Source organism: Leopardus geoffroyi, chromosome D2, assembly GCF_018350155.1.
Source record: "Leopardus geoffroyi isolate Oge1 chromosome D2, O.geoffroyi_Oge1_pat1.0, whole genome shotgun sequence".
Lineage (NCBI taxonomy): Eukaryota > Metazoa > Chordata > Mammalia > Carnivora > Felidae > Leopardus > Leopardus geoffroyi.
This window is the reverse complement of record NC_059334.1, coordinates 59,402,823-59,423,730: the sequence shown is the minus strand read 5'-3', so window position 1 is coordinate 59,423,730 and position 20,908 is coordinate 59,402,823. Positions and strand designations below refer to the sequence as shown.

General features: G+C 40.5%; 2 protein-coding genes across 2 annotated transcripts in view; both read left to right on the top strand.

Moving 5' to 3' along the window:
• The first annotated feature begins 381 nt into the window (after window positions 1–381).
• BLOC1S2 (biogenesis of lysosomal organelles complex 1 subunit 2) lies at window positions 382–7,312 on the top strand. The gene is made up of 5 exons (XM_045438568.1): window positions 382–495; window positions 822–938; window positions 4,012–4,131; window positions 4,835–4,939; window positions 6,813–7,312. Exons 1-5 carry the CDS (start codon window positions 435–437, stop codon window positions 6,842–6,844), a joined length of 435 nt encoding a protein of 144 aa, XP_045294524.1. The 5' UTR covers window positions 382–434; the 3' UTR covers window positions 6,845–7,312.
• Window positions 7,313–13,255: 5,943 nt separating this feature from the next.
• CWF19L1 (CWF19 like cell cycle control factor 1) overlaps window positions 13,256–20,908 on the top strand; it is a 34,746-nt gene continuing 27,093 nt past the window's right edge. The window contains exons 1-4 of the mRNA XM_045438567.1: window positions 13,256–14,604; window positions 17,119–17,203; window positions 18,079–18,157; window positions 19,290–19,391. Coding sequence (XP_045294523.1) covers window positions 14,582–14,604; window positions 17,119–17,203; window positions 18,079–18,157; window positions 19,290–19,391 — 289 coding nt within the window. The 5' untranslated portion in view covers window positions 13,256–14,581. The remainder of the gene's footprint in view (window positions 14,605–17,118; window positions 17,204–18,078; window positions 18,158–19,289; window positions 19,392–20,908) is intronic.

The window sequence follows — 20,908 nt, the reverse complement described above, 5'->3', positions numbered from 1 at the left end:
GATCAATGAGTGAAGATTTCCTAAAGGTTGGATGAGACTACCTTCAAAAGAATTCCCTGAGGCGTCCTGGGCAGAGCCTGGGTGGGGAGTCTTTGGGGAGGGGTAACTTGTCTCTGTGACTTTGGTCAGCAGGCCACCTGAGCTCAACCAACCCCAGACAGGCCGTTGGTCTTACTAGACTAGTGACAGGGATGAGCGCATTCTCAGTTCCAGGCGTCGCGGCTCTTGGCAACAGGAAGGATTCACAATAGCTTAGCTTAGCTTCAATTTCAGCTTCATGCTTATATCACTCATGCTGTGCAGCGAGACCCAGTGGAGAGATGGAGAATCCCAGGGCTGCGAACCCGGGAGGCGGGAGGGCGGGGGGGGCAGGGCGGGACCCTCCCGGCGCGCATGCGCAGACATCCACAACCGGAAGTAGCGCGGGGCCAGGCATGGCGGCGGCGACGGCTGCCGAGGATGTCCCGGCGACCCAAAGAGAGGAGCCTGCTCGAGGTACGCAGAGTGGTTGGGGATGAAGTGTCCAGCAGGAGGCCGGGGGCTCGCTTGGCAGGAGCAAGCAGGTCGGAGGGGAGCACCTGACCGGGCGACTGAGATAGTTTGGCGCGGGATCGGGTGTGAGCCAAGGGCCGGTGGCCAGGGAGCAGAGTTGGCGTGTCAGGTGGGGCAAGGACAAAGTGAGGGACTTGAAATTATGGCACATGGAGAATGGAGCCGACTTGATCGAATGAGGACTAGTGAAGGGGTGTGGGGAGAAGATGCCATCGCTGGATTAGGTCCCGGTGTACGGTGGGACACTTACTCGTTCTCCTTTGATCCAGACGATGCCGCCGTGGAAACAGCTGAGGAAGCAAAGGAGCCGGCTGAAGCTGACATCACGGAGCTCTGCCGGGACATGTTCTCCAAAATGGCAACTTACCTGACTGGGGAACTGACGGGTAAGGCGGGGTGTGGACTGATTCGGGTACTGCTCTATACTACCCTATGGAGCTGCGGTTTGGCTCTGGGAGACCTGTGAGGTGCTTTAGCAGCATCAGTCTGTGGCTCCCTCCCCAACACTCTTCATGCCCTGGAATACGCCTGTTGGAAGTTTGGGATGGTCATGAATGGGAAAGAAAAAGCTCTGTTCCTTCCCTGTAGAAATTCACTGGCTAATTTCAGAAATACATAAAAATGCTTAATACAACTCTGCAAGCCTCCATAAGTGTAGACTAACTATGAGAAGACATAAAACGAATTCATCAAGAAGTGCTTCCTTGGGGGAGGTGCATTTTGAGCAGGACTGTGAAGAGAAGGATTGACCAAAAAGGGGGAAACGATTAGCGAGTGAGGTGATATAAGCAGTTTGTTCCCTTAAAACAGATGTATTTATTGGGGCAAAGAGAAATTAAATTGGGGAGTAGGGAGTGAACTGCAGATTTAGGGACCTGCTAGGTTGGTCTGAGGATTTGGTGACCCACCCTTTGGGACGTGATTAATTTTGGGGTTCATTGTGTGTTTCCAGGTCAACACATGACCTGTGTGTGAAGAAAGGTCCAAAAAGTGAAGTCTGGTCCTGTGTGGCCTCTCATAAGCGTTTCTTATATTGTTTCACTTCCCCAGGCAATTGCTGTGAGCTAAATTTGGGAACCAGAATTAATGAGAAAAGGCTTGATGCAGAATGGGAGGGCTTATGAGGCTCTATCATTCTGATTAGTTACTTAATTATTTCTGAGCAAGAGAAACCAAGTAACAAAATCTAGATTTTTGGCTTCTCTTTAAAAATTCCAAAGATTTTGGCAATACTAACTCCCCCATTGCGATGCTATGATCAACCATAGCTGAGCCGCTGTCTCCTCTGAATGGATTAGGGCTATGCAGTGTGTCCCCACCACTCTGTTTTCTCCCTTTTACTGACACCTGGTCAGTTGCCATTTATTACTGTTCTTATAGTGTTGCTTTTTAGTAGTGGTAGAGAATCAATTTTCTGTACCAATATTTCTATCAAGTCGGTAAAGTAAATGATAGATAAGAAGTCTGCATGTGCCAAAAAGTAGGAGGGAACATACTTCTTTATGGAAGTGAATAATCTTATGTGTTTAACATACAAACACCTGTCTTGCTTCACTCATTTATATGATCTTGCTGGCTTCTAGGTCTTACAGTGTGTGACCCTTGTTGTAGAGAGACTAATTTGCTAGCAACAAGGGTATGAATACGGAGGATAGAGCTCAGAGACATATGAGCAAGAGTCCAGATGAAAAGAAATGATGATGATCAGTGACAGGGTGATGGCAGAGGGAATGGAAAGGAGAGCATGGGTACAAGAATATCATGGAAGTAGAATTTATAGGACTTGTTGTGTCTATGGAGAGATGGCAGCCTAAGACACGTTTGAGGTTTTAAACTGGTGGTGCCATCATCTAAAATAGGGAAGTGGGAAAGCAGAACCATGTTTAGTGTAAAAATATTTTTGGTTTTGGCTTGGCTGATTTAAGATTTTACCAGGACACTTAGGCGACTTGCACATGTGAGTCCCGAGCTCAGAGAGTGATCAGAGCAGGAGAAACAGGTTTGGGAGTCCCCTGCACCGTGGTGTGAGTTGAGGCTCTGCAGGATGAGATTGGCAAGGATGTACTTAGGGGTAGCTAAGGGCCTCAACTACAGCCTCGGAGAATGCCTGTATAGGGCAAATAATTTGTTTCTAACAACAGTACTTAAGGTACCTAGGATTGATTATAAATGATTTTTACTTATAAAATTAATTTTAAGCAGGTTGTAATTACCCTGTGATTGTCATTCTTACTTGTACAAATGCTTTTTTGAGTTTGAAAGGAATCTAGCATCACCCTGAGATTGCCCATAGGAATGTGCCGCCACGTAAACATCAGTCTTGTGTCACAGCTGAGTAAAAATTGGGAAGTGATAGTTAAGGATGAATGAGAAAGCATCTGGCATAGAAACCTACAAAGAGCACGTTGAAAGAGATTAGAAAATCAGGCTAATATGATGATGTAGCAGACAAGGGAAATGAGTATTTTGTGAAAAGAGGGAGATCACAGGGTCAGGTTCTATGAAGAGATGATAATGATTGAGAAGACACTATGGATTGGGTGGTTAAGAAAGCACCAATGACATTGGAGCATGTAATTTCCCTGGATAGTGGGGGCAGAGGCCAGGCTGCAAGGATTTACATGAGTGAATGGTGAGGAAGAGGAACCAGTGAATATAAGTTACTCTTTAAAAAGGATTAGCGGTGAAGCTCCTTTGCTTTATGAACAAATGATGTCGGTGCAGCAGAAGAGAGAGTGCTTTTGGGCTGGAAGAAACCTGAATATATTTCTAGTTAGAGAGGAAGCTGCCAGAATAGAGAGAGTTTGGAAATGTCAGGGGAAGGATATGATGGAAGAGAGACCCTGAAGGGTTAGAAGCAAGAGCACAGGAGAAGTTGTCTTGACAAGAATAGGAGCCCTCATGCCTCTTGGGAAGATATTAGGGTACAGAGAAGTTTTGAAGTGAGGCAGAAAGGTTGAGGGAGCTTATGTAAGGGGAATTTCCCACTTTTCAGGAAAATTGAGTAGAAGCCATTTGCTTTAAGTAGGGATGGGGAAGGGAACTGAGGATATAAGAAGAAGACAAATGGTTTGGAAAAGTCAGTATATAAAATGCAATATAGAATCAAATAGTAATCAATGAGTTACTAAGAAGTGGTGAGGTCCTAGTTGATTTTATATATATTTATGATGCAGTCCCCGAAATTACATGTTTTCATACCATAGAAATACAAAGACTATGTCACCTCTCTTTTCTTAGGACATGAATTTGTTATTTCCCTTTCTAACAAAGATTCTGAAGTCTCTGGATCTTAACTGGTTTATATAGTTTGCTGAGTATAAATGTCATAAATCAATAGTGGCCTGCACCTTTGACATTCTCTGGGTCCTGCCTTGAACTACCATTTGGCCTATAATTCCACATTCCAGTGATGTATGACAAATCTTAAAGGCATCACATCTTCTGTTTATTTTAAAGCCACCAGCGAAGACTATAAGCTCCTGGAAAATATGAATAAACTAACCAGCCTGAAGTATCTTGAAATGAAAGATATTGCTATAAACATTAGTAGAAACTTAAAGGACTTAAACCAGAAGTGTAAGTAATAATATTTATAATTAAACGTGTTTGTATTTAATATTCTTTTGTGCTTGGGGTTGCGGAGAAGTGGAGGGAACATGGCACCTGTCCTGAGGGAGCTCATTCTCTAAAAGTGAATTACAAAGTTAAGGTGGATTTCTTCCATTTTGAAGATTAGCATGTTTCAGTATGGTTATTTCTGCTTCGGAATCTTGATTTGGTCAGTTTATTCCTGAAAGGGAGAGGGGAGAAAAACAGTGGCCAGATTCTAGTGCATTTATTTTAACAATGCAATCCATAAAGGACTACTTTATAAGTGGAAACCCGGAACATGTGTAAATGGAAAATGCTAATTTAGAGACTGGTAGAATATATTTTTCCATTGACTTCTATGTATGTTCCCTATCTCTAGGACACTCTTCCTTGGTATGGGATTACCCAAGAAACTGAATCAGTTGCAGAAAGATTGCTTGTAGAGCAAGGAATTTAAAAAAGAGGGAAATTAGTGGGTGAGAGAGACTTGCTTTGTCCAGGTCACAGTTCTGCCTGATCAGCTAGCTACTGTCTGCTAGTGTTTGTCCTATGAGTGACCAGAAACATGTCACTCCACCTAGTGTGTCCTGGGCAGAGTTGGAGTGACACTAGCATTCTTACTTTGCCTATCTTTTCTACACTCCTTGTGGAGGCTGTATGAACATGTGGCCTGTCTTTGTTTTCAAAGATGCTGGACTGCAGCCTTATCTGGATCAGATCAATGTAATTGAAGAACAGGTAGCAGCTCTCGAGCAGGCAGCCTACAAGTTGGATGCATATTCAAAAAAACTGGGTAACCATTTTTATTTCTGTTTTGATTTAATAAGAGTAATCCACCCAGCCCCCACCCGCACTCCATATGACCTTAGCTAATAGGTCATTTATGGTGTGCCCATAATGATCTATTTTAATTAATTTATACAATAACCTAGCGAGAGTAATTTTTTATTAGTAGTAGTAGTAATAAAAATACTATTTTCTGAATACTTAATGATATATATCAGGTACTGTTCTTAGTACTGTACATGTATTATTCTTTTTATCTTCCCAATAATCTATGAGATAAGTGCATGATTTTTATCCCCATTCTTTGGAAGAAGAAACTGGTTGAAGGGGTTAAATAAATAACTTGCATAAGGATACCGAGCTAGCATGTGAAAGAGCTACATTCCAAGCCAGGTCTGTTTGGTTACAGAGCTCAAGCTCTTAAAATTATGGTTTAGCAGGCTGAAGCATCTTTGATAATGTAGATACATATGTCTTAAAAAATGGAAAAATCAGGGGCGCTTGGGTGGCTCTTTCGGTTAAGTGTCCGATTTCAGCTCAGGTCACGATATCGTGGTTTGTGAGTTTGAGCCCTGCCTCGGGCTCTGTGCTGACAGCTCAGAGCCTGGAGCCTGCTTCAGAATCTGTGTCTCCCCCTCTCTCTGCCTCTCCCATGCTCATGCTCTGTCTCTCTGTATCTCTCAATAATAAACATTGTTTTAAAAAATAGAAAAGTCAATCAAGAGTTTACTTTTCCTTTAAGGAGGAAACTGGTACTTGTATTGTTGATGGCTTGCTATCTGGCTCTGGCTCTTACATCCATGATTAAAAACAATGAAGTTGTTTTTATCCTAGGTATAATTTATAGATTATTTTATTTTCATCATTGACAGTTATTGACTACTTCAAGAGAGTGGTTCGTAACTGAGATTTGACATGAGTGGTGATTAACAGTTTCACTGTCCACAATTACATTTACTAAACGGTGACTGTGAACCTGACTATAAAGAAGGCATTGTACCAAATGCTTTCAAGGTTTTAAAGAAAAAGGAAAATCTATCACAATAAGAGGCTTATCTGATGGTCTTTTAAATCTCTTTGTCGTTCAAAATTGCTTTCCTATAGTGAGGTGTAGGGATAAGAAAACAAAAGGAGTGGGGCACCTGGGTGGCTCAGTAGGCTAAGCGTTTGACTTCAGCTCAGGTCATGAACTCGCTGTTTGTGGGTTCAAGCCCTGCGTTGGCCTCTATGCTGACAGCTCAGAGCCTGGGGCCTGCTTTGGATTCTGTGTCTTCCTGTCTCTCTGTTCCTCCTCTGCTTGCACTGTCTCTCTCTCTCTCTCTCTCTCTCTCTCTCAAAAATAAGCAAGGATTAAAAAAAAAAAAAGAAAAGGAGAAACATACATTGTGTGTCCAGAGAGTCTGGCTCCCAGAGAGCGCCTGGAGAGGCACTTTCCTGTGCTTAGTAAGGCTCCCCATGGCTCAAGTGCCAGTAGATCTACTTAATCCTGGTGGAGCCATTGGAGCAGGTACTGTTGACAGGGTTAGAACTTAGTGGACTTGTTCTTAATTCTGTGTGTGTGTGTGTGTGTGTGTGTGTGTGTGTGTGTGTGTGTGTTTGACTCCCTATCTTAAGTTGAGCACATGGTTGGTCGATACCCAAATATCTGTCCTTAGCTAATACGATAGTTAACATTTATGGCGTGCCTCCAGTTTGGACCCGGTTTGGACAGATGATGAGATTGAAACCAACAGGTTTTTTTGTTTTTTTTTGTTTTTTTTTTTTTGTTTTTTTTTTATATAATAGATATTTTTTAATGTGCCTGGAAATGCTAAGTAAGAAAGATCTTTGTAAGAGCTGATTTTAAAAGATTTAACTTCCTCTCTCTCTCTCCCTGGTAGAAGCCAAGTACAAGAAGCTGGAGAAGCGATGAAAAACTCATTCCTGTGGAACAATGTCTTTTTTTTTAACATGGAGGAATGTTTTATAAGACCTGAATGCTGAGGCTGATGAATTGTCAAAACTCCTCAAAAGGAAACTATGATGGGTCGTCCCAGAAACGTCCCAACATTGGAGTAAACTGGAGGACTGTGGCTACCCCTGAACTTCTTTGGAGGCAGTTTCCCTCAGAAACTCACACTTAAAACTCCTTACCTTTTACTTGAATGTTTCATCATCCACTCAGGACAGAGAGTCTCTCAAAGTTCAGGATAAACCTGTGCTTGCCAGTAGAATCAAATGAGAGGACCTATTTTCTCTCATAGTGGTTGATTACTACATTATTTTCTTAATGGTTGGTTTTTGAGTTTCTGTGTCGATGGTTGTTTTTTTCTATTAATGATGCTAATGTATTGCTAATAAGATCCTAAATTAAAAAAGGAAAACAAACTTGTTCTTTATAGATTGTCACCCTGTGAATGTCAGTAATTTACTTTTCCATAACATTGCAAATAACAGAAAATCTTTTTTTTTAATTTTTCTTAATGTTTATTCATTTTTGAGAGAGAGACAGAGTGCCAGTGGGGGAGGGGCAGAGAGCGAGAGAGGGAGACTCAGAATCTGAAGCAGTCTCTAGGCCCTGAGCTGTCAGCACAGAGCCCGACACATGAACCATGAGATCATGATCTGAGTCAAAGTCAGACACTCAATTGACTGAGCCACCCAGGTGCCCCATCAAATAGCAGAAAATCTTAAAATAATTTTAGGCTGAGTGTTGTAGACTGAGCAGAAGCTGTGAAGGGAGTATTGATATCCTGATATATACGATGGGTCCTACCTGTCTCTTCTCTGTGTGAGTCAGATGTCTGGAGATAGATAACATCTTGCCATGTGCTCCCTTTGGAAATGTGGTGAAGACAAAGAGTGTGTATGTGTGCGTGCACATACACTGTGGTTTTTGAGTTTCTGTGTCGATGATGGTTTTTCTATTAATGATGCTAATGTATTGCTAATAAGATCCTAAATTAAAAAAGGAAAACCAACTTGTTTTGTTTCTAGTACCACAGAGGTACTGGATGGGGAGGTAGGGCTGCCACTCATAAAGGAAAGCATTTGTAAAATATCTTCCTACTTGTGCCTGCAGGGTCAGGGGGGCTCCTAGGGACCTGATCATCTCCCTGTTAGACTAAAGATATAAATGGATGGAGGATACTGACTGACCAGTCCAGTTTGTTTTTTTTTTTTTTTTTTTTTTTTTTTAATTTTTTTTTCAACGTTTATCCATTTTTGGGACAGAGAGAGACAGAGCATGAACAGGGGAGGGGCAGAGAGAGAGGGAGACACAGAATCGGAAACAGGCTCCAGGCTCTGAGCCATCAGCCCAGAGCCCGACGCGGGGCTCGAACTCACGGACCGCGAGATCGTGACCTGGCTGAAGTCAGACGCTTAACCGACTGCGCCACCCAGGCGCCCCTGACCAGTCCAGTTTGGAAGATAGGCATCCTTATTCAGAGTTGGGTGCTAGCAGCTAGGAATATGTCTGAGGTCCCCAATTCCATCTCCAAAAGAGTTCTTAACCCTGTTTCTGTCATTTCCCAGTATCTCTGTTCCAGACCGTCATTTATCATCCGCCCCTCTGCACTATTGCTGTGTCTCTTATAACGATCCCTCCAGCCTTCTACACTGCTGCCAGAACAATTTTTCTAAAATGTGAAGTGGCCACATTACCCCTCCTGCTTAGACTCCTTTAGTGACTTCTCATAGCCTCTTTGAAAAAGCCAGACTTTTTTTTCTTTTACTTAGAAACCAAAATTGTAACGAAATACTTCAATTCGCTTTTGTGTTTCTGAGGATGAGCTTGTTTAACGTGATTCTCTTTGGTCCTTTATTAAACTTTCTATAACTTTTTCATGTAAGATTTGAAACATTTGGCCAGATATCTATCATGACACAGAAACTAGTATTTTGGAATTGATATATATAGTGGACAAGCTACCCAGTTACATTTAGGATACAGGGTGCTCCCAAGATAAAGCTGAAAATGCTAATTTTTTTCTCTGTGTGTGTGTTTCGTTGGGGGCGTGGGGTGTAAGTTCGTTATTTTTTTTCCCAACTTTATTGAGCTATAATTGACATACAACATTGTGTAAGTTTATGATGTGCAATGTGATAATTTGGTATTTGTACATATTGTGAAATGATTACTATTTAGGTTAGCTAACAGCCTTCACTCCACATAGTTACCTTTTCTGTATGTGTGGTAAGGATGTTTAAGATCTCCTCTCTTAGCAACTTTCAAATACAGTTGACCCATGAACAGCATGTGTTTGAACTGTATGGATCCGCTTACATGTGGCTTTTGTTAGATAAATAGAGTACTGTATGTATTTTTTCATGATTTTCTTCACATTTTTTATTCACTAGCTCACTTTACTATAAAAATATAGTATATAATACATATCATATGCACAATATATGTTAGTCTACTATTTGTGTTATTGGTAAGGTTTCCAGTCAACAGCGCGGGGAGACAAGAGTTATATACAGTTTATTGAGCATTCAAGGGGTCAGTACCCCTAACCCCTGTGTTGTTCAAGGGTCAACTGTATACAATATTGTTAACTACAGTCACCATGCTATATATTAGATCCCTAGAACTTACTCATGACTGGAAGTTATAACACTTTGACCAACATCTTCCCATTTTCTCTACTGCCCCAACTCCTGGCAACCACCAAGCTACTGTTTCTATGGGTTTGGTTTTTTTTAGATTTCACATATGAGATTGTACAGTATTTGTCTTTCTCTGACTTACTTCACTTAGCATAACGCCCTTAAGCTTCATCCATGTTATCGCAAATGGCAGGATTTCCTTCTTTTTTTCATTGTAAGTATATACACTACAGTTTCTTTATTCATTTATCCATCACTGGACACTTAGGTTGTTTTCATGTATTGGCTATCATGAATAATGCTGTAGTGAATGTAGGGGTGCAGATACCTCATTGAGAGAGTGATTTCATTTCCTTTGGATATATACATAGAAGTGGGATTGCTGGATCATATGGTAGTTCTAATTTCATGAAGAAGCTTCATGCTGTTTTCCATAATGGCTGTACCAATTTGCATTCTCACTGGCAGTGCACAAGGTTTTCCTTTTCTCCACATCCTCACCAACACTTATCTCTTACCTTTGTAATAATAGCCATTCTAACAGGTGTGAGGTGATACCTCATTGTGTTTTTGATTTGCATTTCCCTGATGACTAGTCAAGTTGAGCACCTTTTCATGTACCTATTGGCCATCGTTATGTCTTTGGGAAAACGTCTATTCAGGTCCTTTGCCCATTTTTATTTTTGTTATTATGATTTTGTTAACTAGGCTTCATGCCCAGCGTGGAACCCAACACAGGGCCTGAACTCATGACCATGAGATCAAGACCTGAGCTGAGATCAAGAGTTGGACGCTTAACCAACTAAGCTACCCAGGCACCCTCCCCCCCCACCTTTGCCCATTTTGAAAATAAGATTATTTGCTTTTTTGTTATTGAGTTGTTTGAGTTCCTTATATATTTTGTATATTACCCCTTATCAGATAGATGGTTTGCAAATATTGTCTACCATTCTATAGATTGCGTTTTCATTTTGTTGATTATTCCTTTTGCTGTGCAGAAATTTTTTAGTTTGATGTGGTCCCAGTTAGTAATGTTTGTTTTTGTTGCTTGTGCTTTGGTGTCATATCCAAAAAATCATTGCCAAGACGAATGTCTAAGTGCTTTCTATTTCTTTTAGGAGTGTTACAGTTTCAGTTTCTTATAGTTAAGTCTTTAATCCATTTCAAATTAACGCTTATGAGTGGTGTAAGATAGGGGGTCCAGTTTCATTCTTTTACATGTGAACATCCAGTTTTCCCAATACAATTTATGGAAGAGACTATCCTATTGAATATTCTTGGCTCCTTTGTCACATATTAGTTGACTCTATATGCATGGGTTTATTTCTGGGCTTTTGTTTCTGCTCTACTGGCCTTCCCCCCCCCCCCCCACTACTATACTGTTTTGATTGATACTGCTTTGTAACATAGTTTAAAATCAGAAAGAGTGATACCTCAAGATTTACTCTACTTTCTCAAGATTGTTTTGGCTATTCACAGTCTTTTGTGGTTCCATACAAATTTTAGGATTGTTTTCCATTTCTGTGAAAAATGCTGGATTTTGGTAGAGATTGCATTGAATATGTAGATGGCTTTGGGCAGTATGGACACTTTAACAATATTAATTCTTCTAATCTATAAGCACAAAATATCTTTCCACTTGTATCTTCTTCAGTTTCTTTCATCAGTATCTTATGGTTTTCAGTATACAGATCTGTAACCTTTTTGGTTGAATTTATTCCTAAGTATCTTATTGTTTTTGATGCTATTATAAACAGGATTATTTCATTTTCAGATAGTTTGTTATTGGTATATACACACACAACTGATTTTTGTACATTGAATTTGTGTCCTGCAACTTTACTGAATTCATTTACTCTGTTTTTGTTGTTGTTGTTAGAGTCTTTTAAGATTTTTTATAAATAATTTCTTCTGCACACAGAGACAATTTTACCTCTACCTTTCCAATTTGGATGCCTTTAATTTCTTTTTCTTGCCTAATTTTTCCAGCTAGGACTTCTGGTACTACGTTGAATAGAAGTGGTAAGAGTGGGCACCCTTGTCTTGTTTCTGATCTTAGAGAAAAAGCCTTCACCCTTTCACCATTGAGTATGATGTTAGCTGTGGGCTTGTCATATATCACCTTTACTATATTGAGGTACATTCCTTCTATTCACAATTTGTTGAGAGGTTTTTTAATCATGAAAGGATGTTGAATTTTGTTAAATGCTTTTCCTGCATCTATTGAGATGATCATATGATTTTTATCTTTCATTCTATTAATTGGGTTTATTGCATTTATCGATTCCAGTATGTTGAACAATCCTTACATCTCAGGGACAAGTCCCATTTGATCATGGTGTATGACCCCTTTAATGTGCTGTTGAATTCAGTTTGCCAGTATTTTGTTGAGAATTCTATATCTCTATTAATCAGGGATATTGGCTTGTAGTTTTCTTACAGTATCCTTATCTGCCTGGCTTTGGTATTGGGTAATACCTCATATAGCGAATCCGAGAGTGTTTCTTCCTCTTCAGTTTTTTATAAGAGTTTGAGAAATATTGCATTAGTTCTTCTTTAACTGTTTGGTAGAATTCACCAGTGAAATAATGCAATCCTGGGATTTTCTTCATTGGGAGTTGTTTGATTACTGATTCAAACTCCTTACTCATTATTGGTCTGTTCTGATTTTCCATTTCTTCTTGATTGAGTCTTGGTAAATTTTATGTTTGTAGAAACTTATCCATTTCTGCTTGCTTGTCCAATTTATTGGCATATAATTGTTCACGTATCTGGTATGCCCCTTTGTATGTGTATAGTATTGGCGGAAATGTGTCCCTTTTCGTTGATAATTTTATTTATTTGAGTCCCCTCTTTTTCTTGGCTAGTCTAGGTAAAGGTTTGTCAATTTTGTTTATCTTTTTCAAAAACCAACTCTTAGTTTCTATTGATCTTTCCTATTCTTTATTTCTTTTAATAAATTATTATTTTTCTGCCTGCTGCTTACTTTAGGCTTAGCTTATTCTTCTTTTTCTATTCTTTAATGTGTAATATTAGATTGTTTACCTGAGACCTTTCTTTTTAGTACAGACATTTATAGTTATCAACCTTCCTCTTAGAACTGCTTTTGCTTCATTCCATAAGTTTTGGTGTGTTGTCTTTCCATTTAATTTGTGTCAAGATTTTATTTTTCCTTGTGATTTCTTCTTTGGTCTATTAGTTGTTCAGGAATGTGCTGTTTAATTTCCATGTATTTTTTAAACTTTCTAATTTTCTTCCTTATTTTTCATTTAATTTTAGTTTCATATCATTTTATTAAAAGTATTTTTATTTTGAGAGAGAGCGAGTTCTCATGCACGAGCAGGGGAGGGACAGAGAGAGAGTTGGAGAGAGAGAGAATCCTAAGTAGGCTCCATGCTGTCAGCACAGAGCCCAATGTGGGGCTGGATCTCATTAACCTCAAGATCATGACCTGAGCTGAAATCAAGAGTTGGACACTTAACCAACTAAGCCACCAAGGTGCCCAAGTTTCGTATCGTTTTGATTGGGAAAGATACTTGATATAATTTGTACTTGAATTTGTTGAGACTTGTTTTGTGGCCTAACATATTATCTGTCCTGGAGGAATGTTCCATGCTCATGAGAAGAATGTGTATTCTATAGCCAGACCTCTTAGCTTGGATCAAGACCCCTATTTCTTTTTCTTTTTTCAATTTCTTTTTTTTATTTCTTTTTTCAATTTCATTTCCTATTACTCTGACACTTAACACTATATTCAGCTATCTGGAGCTAGCTTAAATCTCCATGGATGAGCTTTCTTTCCATAAACTTTATATTTCAGTGTAGATTTAGATTTGCAAGAAAGGTGTAGAGATAACATAGAATTCCACTGATGAAATTTCGTATCTCACTCTTGTTTCCTTTTCTGAAGTTATTACTTGCCCGTGTTTGGCAAATTTCTACTCTTCTTCTAGATTCAATCTTGATTTCTATTCCTGGGCTGTGCTGAATTACCCCAAGAGTAGAAGAGACACATGCTCAGTGTTCCATCAAAGCAGGGTGTCAATAGTTAATGAGCCAGGGAATTTAATAAATCCCTTCAAAGGGAGGAAAACCAGAACTTTGTGGTTCTTCCTTAAACTAATTTATGTTCTAGTTAATTTTTAATTACTTGGCTGAACTTTTCGTGCCCCTGGATTGTCAGGAACTCTCTCCTTTGCTTCCATTTTCTTATATACTGTTGTCTACAAATTGGACTGAACTCCCCCAAAATGGCAATGTCAGGAAAAACAACCAAAAATGCCTGTGGGCTATTGTAGATTTTAAAAGACTAGAGAGAACTGAATACAAGTATGAAACTTAATTGTATCCTGAATGAAAACAAGCCCCAGGTATTTAAAAAAAAAAAAAAGGGGGGGGGGGGAGAATGGACAACTTTAAATATGAGATGATATTATTGAATAATTAATTTTCTTAGGTGCCTTAACGGTATTTTGGTGATATAGAGGATGTCCTTCTTAGGAAATGCATGCTAAGATATTCTTGATGTCTGCAATTTACTTTCAAATGATTCAGTGAGAATAAAAGTGCTTGTGCACCTTGAAGGGGAGAGAGAGAGAGAGATGAAGGAAGAAAATGTGGCAACATGTTGACACTTATTGCATCAAGGTGATGGCCATTATTCTTACCAAAAAAGCGTGTGTGAACAGAGTCTGTCTTGCCCATTGGACTAACGTGGTTAGATTAGGTTAGGTTAGGGCCCATCTTATGTCAGGAGCGTTCTAGCAGCTCGATAACTTCAACTGCTCCAAAATAAAGCAAACAAACAAACAAACAAACAAACAAATAATTGTAATTCTTTTTGTCACATCCCCTTCCTTCCTTTACTACTCGCCTTCCTTGATTCCTCTGAGACCCAGACAACTGGGAGAGACTGCTGTCCCTCGGCGCTCTCCGTAGATAAGCGAACCCTCATTGGCTGGGCGCGCCCACGTCTTAGTGCTGTGCCGCCGCGTTTTTCGAGGAGTACGGGTTCAGGGTCCGTTTTCGGTGGTCGCCCCGACTCAGGCTGTTGGCACAAATGGCTCAGAAACCGCTGCGCCTGTGAGTGACCATAGATCAGATCAGAACCGTGTGCGCGCGCCTCTGTGTGTGTGTGTGTGTGTGTGTGTGTGTGTGTGTGCGCGCGCGCGCGTCTGCTCCCTGGGTCTTTCTCGTGACTGGAAGGGAGGAGGAAAAGGCGGGGGTGGGAGGGTGGTGGCGGCTGGTGAGCTCCGATCACGTCTTTGCCTGGCTGGGGCCGGTCTCCTCGCTTCCGAGAGGAGGCTGTCCTGGCGACCCAGGCTAGGAAAGGCGGAAACTGCCAGCGTTAGGTCTCCTCCATCTTAGGCCGCCCTGGCCTCTGACACATTTACACTTCACTTCTCCCCACAGCCCATTTATTAACGAAAACTCCTAGGCGTGGGGCCCATCGGTGGGTCCTGGTCAGTTACGAATAGACTAGATAGATAGGGCTCGTGCCCCGGCACACTTTTTTGCGAGGAGGCGCTGGGGTGAAGAGTGTACATCGATCCATCCATCCATTCATCCACTCAACAAATATTTATTGAACAATTACAGTATGCCAGGCACTGTGCTAGACGTTGCACAGATGGAGTTCCTGCCTTAATGGAGCCTAGAGTTTTGAGCTAATATTAATCAGAGAATCCAGATTAATGTATAATTACGGTCTATAAAAGGAAGAGAAACTTCACGTTATGGGAGGGAGTATAATAGGGGTATTCGGCCTGTTGTGAGGAATCAGGGGAGGGAGGATTGAGCGTTGGTTAATATTTTTGTCTTTATCCTAAAGTCATTGAAATGTTTAAGAACTCCTTGGCGGGATCATATTTTTGTTTTGGAAAGCGATCCTGGCTGCAGCGTAAGAACAAATCAGAGCCAAAGAAGAAGAAGACAGCGAGGATTAGCTAGAGTGATAGCAGAAGAAAAGTGCAGAGATTCAAGGCTTATCAAGGAGATGAGATTAACAGGGTTTGGAGAAGGTTTGGCTGTGAGAAAGCGTCGGCACTGTGAGGTCCTAAATTTCTGCCCTTCAGCAGGATAGAAAACACTGGAAAAGGGCCCTGGTAGTGGGGTTCTCTTAATGTTTTTGAGGAAAGAACATTAAACTGTTGGCTTTATATAGGTTGGTTAGGAAGAAGAGATGGCATTAGAGGAAATAAACGTAAGCATGCTACCTACTTTGTATCCAGTACCAGATTCATTAGATCTCTCTCTGATTCTGCCTCTTTTCTATCACAGGACTCTTGGTTGCTCTGCCTTGGAGTGTCCTGCATTCCTCTTCCTCCCTCATTTCCCACCCTACTTCACCATTCAAATTGTGTTCAGGTGTTCAGAATTTAAATTTTTCATCTGTTTCGGTCCTTTTCGTCTTCATTGAGTATTGCCCTTTTTGGTGATATTCTTGCTTGTAATCACTTGTTCCTCTAGACCATCCTTCACTCTGTTACTAAAATGAACTTTCTGAAACGTGTCATTACCCAGCTTGAAAATGTTCAGTGATGGGGTGCCTGGATGCCTCAGTCAGTTAAGCGTCTGACTCTTAGTTTCAGCTCAGGTCATGATCTCACAGTTCATGGGCTTGAGCCCTGCATCGGGCTCTGTGCTGACATCATGGAGCCTGCTTGGAATTCTCTCCCTCTGTCTCTGCCCCTCCCCTTCTTGCTCTCCAGATCTCAAAATAAATATAAATAAACTAAAAAAAAAAAAATGTTAAGTGATATGGACATACCAGAAAGACATACTGACAAAACAATAAGAACTATATTTCAGGATGAGTTCAAAGGCATTAAAAAATGGTATGAGACATAGAAAAACTTAAGTCAGAATTACAAAAACTCAGAAATGAGATGATAGAACAAGTTACGTCACAATTTAAGGCCAGTTCTTCTTTATAAACTTCAGCTCTTGCCACTTTCTACCTCTCTGCCCCTTAACACTTTATGCATGCCTCCTGTTGTAGCCTTTTTCATACAAATTTGTATCAGAGTATCTCCCTTTCCCTGATTGTCAACTTTGAGGTTTGAACTGAGTCTTTCTCCTCTTTGTACTCCTAACATGATCTTAGCACAGTTCTGGGCATATTGCACTTAGCATATTGTAGGTGTTCAGTTATATGGTTGTTGAATGGATGATTGATAGTAACAGTGGAAAGGAAGAGCTGGAATGAATGTGAAAGATGTTTGGAAAAGGGAATTGATGAGACTTGATGACTGGATGGGGGATTTGTGACTCTTGGTGACCCAGTTGGTGATACAGCCATCCACAAAGCTTGGGAAGTGAGGAGAAGAAGCTGGTTCAGTTTTGGAGGAGGTGAGGCTAACTTTTAGATGTGATGGGTTGAAGGTTTTGGTGACCTTTAGGTGGAACTGCCCACTGGTCAGTAATAGTTCACATGCACTGAACCTCTCTGGTAACCTCTGGTAACCCAGAGACTGAACCTCTGGTAACCTAGAGACTGGGTCACATATCTGCCTGATCCAGAAAGACTAACATGTTACAAACCCAGCTGGCCCATTCAAGTTTCCTCAATTGCCGTAACATTTGTCTCGTTTGCAGCTTGGCTTGTGGAGATGTTGAAGGAAAGTTTGATGTTTTATTCAATAGAGTTCGAGCAATTCAGAAGAAAAGTGGAAACTTTGACGTAAGACATTTCCTTTTACTGAATCTAATTTTCCTGTTATAGTCAAACATAGTAAAATAAAGTGTGGACTTTTTTCATTTCTCGATTGAACACATACTCTCCCTTTTTGGTTAGATTGAGTTCCTTTCGTGAGCACAGGAACTTAGTAGCTACAGAATGATAGGGAAAGGGAGACCTCTTTACCTTTTTATACTTTTTGAATTTTTTAATACTCCCCCCCTTTAATACTTTTTATACTTTTATACTTGTTACTTTCTTACTATCCACAAAACTGAAAACAGACGAGCAAAACGTCCCTAGGTGATTCTAATCACTGGGTTTGGGAATCGCAGATATATTTCCTGAGGGTATGGTATGGATTAAGTCAGATAACATGTGCAGATGCTTCACAGACCGAAGAGCCTTATCTAAATGTTACATGGGGTTGCCAACTAGACTGCAGACCCCTAGCATACAGAAGAGTATTCTGGGTGTGGCGATAATCTATTCATGGGGTTAAAGATTGAGTAAAGATAACAGGCAAGAAATGTGTTTTTTGTACCCTGTATCTTCCCAGGGTATCTAATACTTAAAAATTTGTATTTGGAGAGAGACTCGTGGAAGTAGATTTCTCCATCTTTCCCTGACCCCCTCTTCCCCATCCCTAATTTGAATTTGATAGCCAGTGAGCCAAAATTTATTAATTTATGGATTCAAATTAACTTCTGCAATTGCTGCTAAAGAATTATGTGTTGAGATTCTGCAGACTGATTAAGGAAAAAAAACCTAGCGTGAGGCCATTAAGTAGGATAATTAGCTGAATTATGTTAACTATCAATTATGTACTATTTGATAAAAAAAAAATCTCATATATCTGTTTAAAAAACTCATTTTAGCTGCTGTTGTGTGTAGGAAATTTCTTTGGCTCCACTCCAGATGCTGAATGGGAGGAGTATAAAACTGGCATCAAGAAAGGTATAGAAATTATTTTTATTTAACAAATGAGTTCTAACAAAGCTTCAAAGTTACACAGTTCTTGATGGGTTGTTTTTCACATGTAGTAGTTATTTAAGAATTTCCTTCTGAGCTCCACGTTGAGCTGGGAAGGATGCCTGTGCATCTAAATGTTCACATTTTGGGGGCGCCTGGGTGGCTCAGTCATTTGAGTGTCCAACTCTTAATTTTGACTCAGGTCATGATCCCAGGGTTGTGGGATTGAGCCCCGTGTCAAACTACGCACTGAGCATGGAACCTGCTTAAGATTCTCTCTCGGGGTGCATGGGTGGTTCAGTTGGTTAAGTGACCCGCTCTTGATTTCAGCTCAGGTCATGCTCTCACAGTTCATGAGATTGAGCCCCCAAGTCAGGCTCTGGGCTTACAGTGCAGAGCCTACTTTGGATTCTCTCTCTCTCTCTCTCTCTCTCTCTCTCTCTGTCTCTCTCTGTCTCTCTCTGTCTCTCTCTGTCTCTCTCTTCTCTCCTCTCCTCTCCTCTCCTCTCCTCTCCTCTCCTCTCCTCTCCTCTCCTCTCCTCTCCTCGTGCAGGCATGCAGCATACTCTATCGAAATAAATATTTTTAAGGGAAAAGATTCTCTCTCTCTCTCTCTCCCTCTGCCCCTCTCTCCTGCTTGTGCATGTTCGCTCGCTCTCTCTCTGTCTCTCAAATAAAAATAAAGTTTTTTAAAATGTTCACATTTTGAGTTTGGTTGGATTTGGTTTAAGGAAATAATTCTCTTCTAAGGCAGGAATTGAAGAAATGGACCATATGTATCCTTTCCTTTTTCTAGTTTGAGTGTTTCTTTTCCTTTTCTTTCTTTCTTTCTTTCTTTCTTTCTTTCTTTCTTTCTTTCTTTCTTTCTTTCTTTCTTTCTTTCATGAAGATCTTTAGGGATTTGTGTTTTCCTTATTCTACATTAACCATTCTCTTTAAGATGTCACTTCATCAACCTAGTGACACTAACAGGCCACAGGTTGGGTAGGATATGTTCCACAGATAGGATTGCAGACTCCTTACTTTTACTGTGATTATTTTTCCTGTGGGGAAATACTTCTCAAATTCCAAATCAGATCTGGTAACTATATGGTGTCATGTCTGTTTCTCTCACTAGCTCCTATTCAGACATATGTGCTGGGTGCTAATAACCAGGAAACAGTAAAATATTTCCAAGATGCTGATGGGTGTGAATTAGCTGAAAACATTACTTATCTGGGTAAGTTCATATTTTTTTGTGTTTGTAATGAATATAATAAAGTGTCCCCAGGAATTAGTCTCCTGGGAAATTTGTGGCTGAATTCTTCTGCCATTACTGCTGAGAAAATGGGGTTCTTTCCCCAAATCTGTGTCTATACCCTTAAGACTCTGACATTTTTTTCTTTGTAGTCTCTCCCACCTCCTCCCAATCTCCTTGTACTCCCACAACCCAATATATACTCGTGTGGCCAACTAGAGGAATAAACTACTTGACTGTGGTATAGGGACTACTTAGGGTATAAATTATGTTGAAAAAAATTCCATGTATGTTGTCTCACCATGTAACATTGCTAGATATATACAACTTGTTTATTAGGATCCTCACTAGCTATAGCTCTGTGTCTCATTAAACTTTTGGTGCTGATTTTAAGTTTTCAGTGCTGATCCTCACATTTTTCACTCCTTTTGTCCTTTCTCTGGTTCTTGGTCCACTTTTTAATTTTGGGTTAAAGTTGTTCCCTTTTGACCCTCCTGAATCTCTTTTAGTGATTCTTTTAATGCCTGGCCATTTAAAAAAGCACTGTCAGATTTTGTTTTTGCTTTCCCCTCACCTGCTGTCAGTCTGTGACTTCTTGGATCATTCAACTTATTTTTTCCTAAAATGACTCCACTGCTCTTCACAGTTCTTTTTTCTTGGTCTCTTACTTCTCTGGAAAGCTTCTACATTTCCTTTGCTGTAAGTGTCCTCCCCATCCTTCCCCACCATAGTCCATCTTGACTTTTATTCTCTACGTCTGGCTGTGGCCCTCATGTACCAATCTTATCTCATCTTGCTTCAATCATATGGGGCTCCTTTAGGCAAAAACTTGAGGGACGGATTTTTTGTTGTTGTTGTTTTTAACCACTGTTGCAAGGTACACATTTTGAAATCCTTTTGTTGTAGGTGTTAGCATAGGCCTGAACTTGTGGCAGCTCTCACAGTAGTTATTAGATTTGGATTAAGACCCCTGCTGTAGGTATTTATGGCAGCCATTTAACACATGAATTTAGTGCCAGGAGTGGAAAGAGCATGGAGGTACTGGGTTATTTCTGTGAAAGAGATTTTTTGAGGTCCAGTAGGAGGAGCAAACAATGAACTTGATAGTGAACATGTGATAGTGAGCTTGACGTGTTGGCAGTACATCCAACATGTCATTGGAAGTGATCTTTCTAGAGTATATCAACAAGGTCAGTGTGGAAAAATAGGTTTTGGGGAGTTGGTCCCTTAAAGATGGAAAACAAAGCTGAGAAGGATCAAATTGTTTCAGGGGAAATAAAATGAGAAGGAAAGCACCACGCTGTGGTGGGGGTATATATCTTCATCTAGGCAGCAGGCAGGATCGCTGAAAGCGATTAGAGCAGTGTTTGGGGAGGTAAAGATATTGTCAAGTTCATAGACTCTAAGTGAAGAGAGACTGATTTGGGAGGAGAGACCATTGACAGTTACAGGGTGATTCATGACCTTTCCGAGAATGGTGGGAGATGGAAACCAGAGTA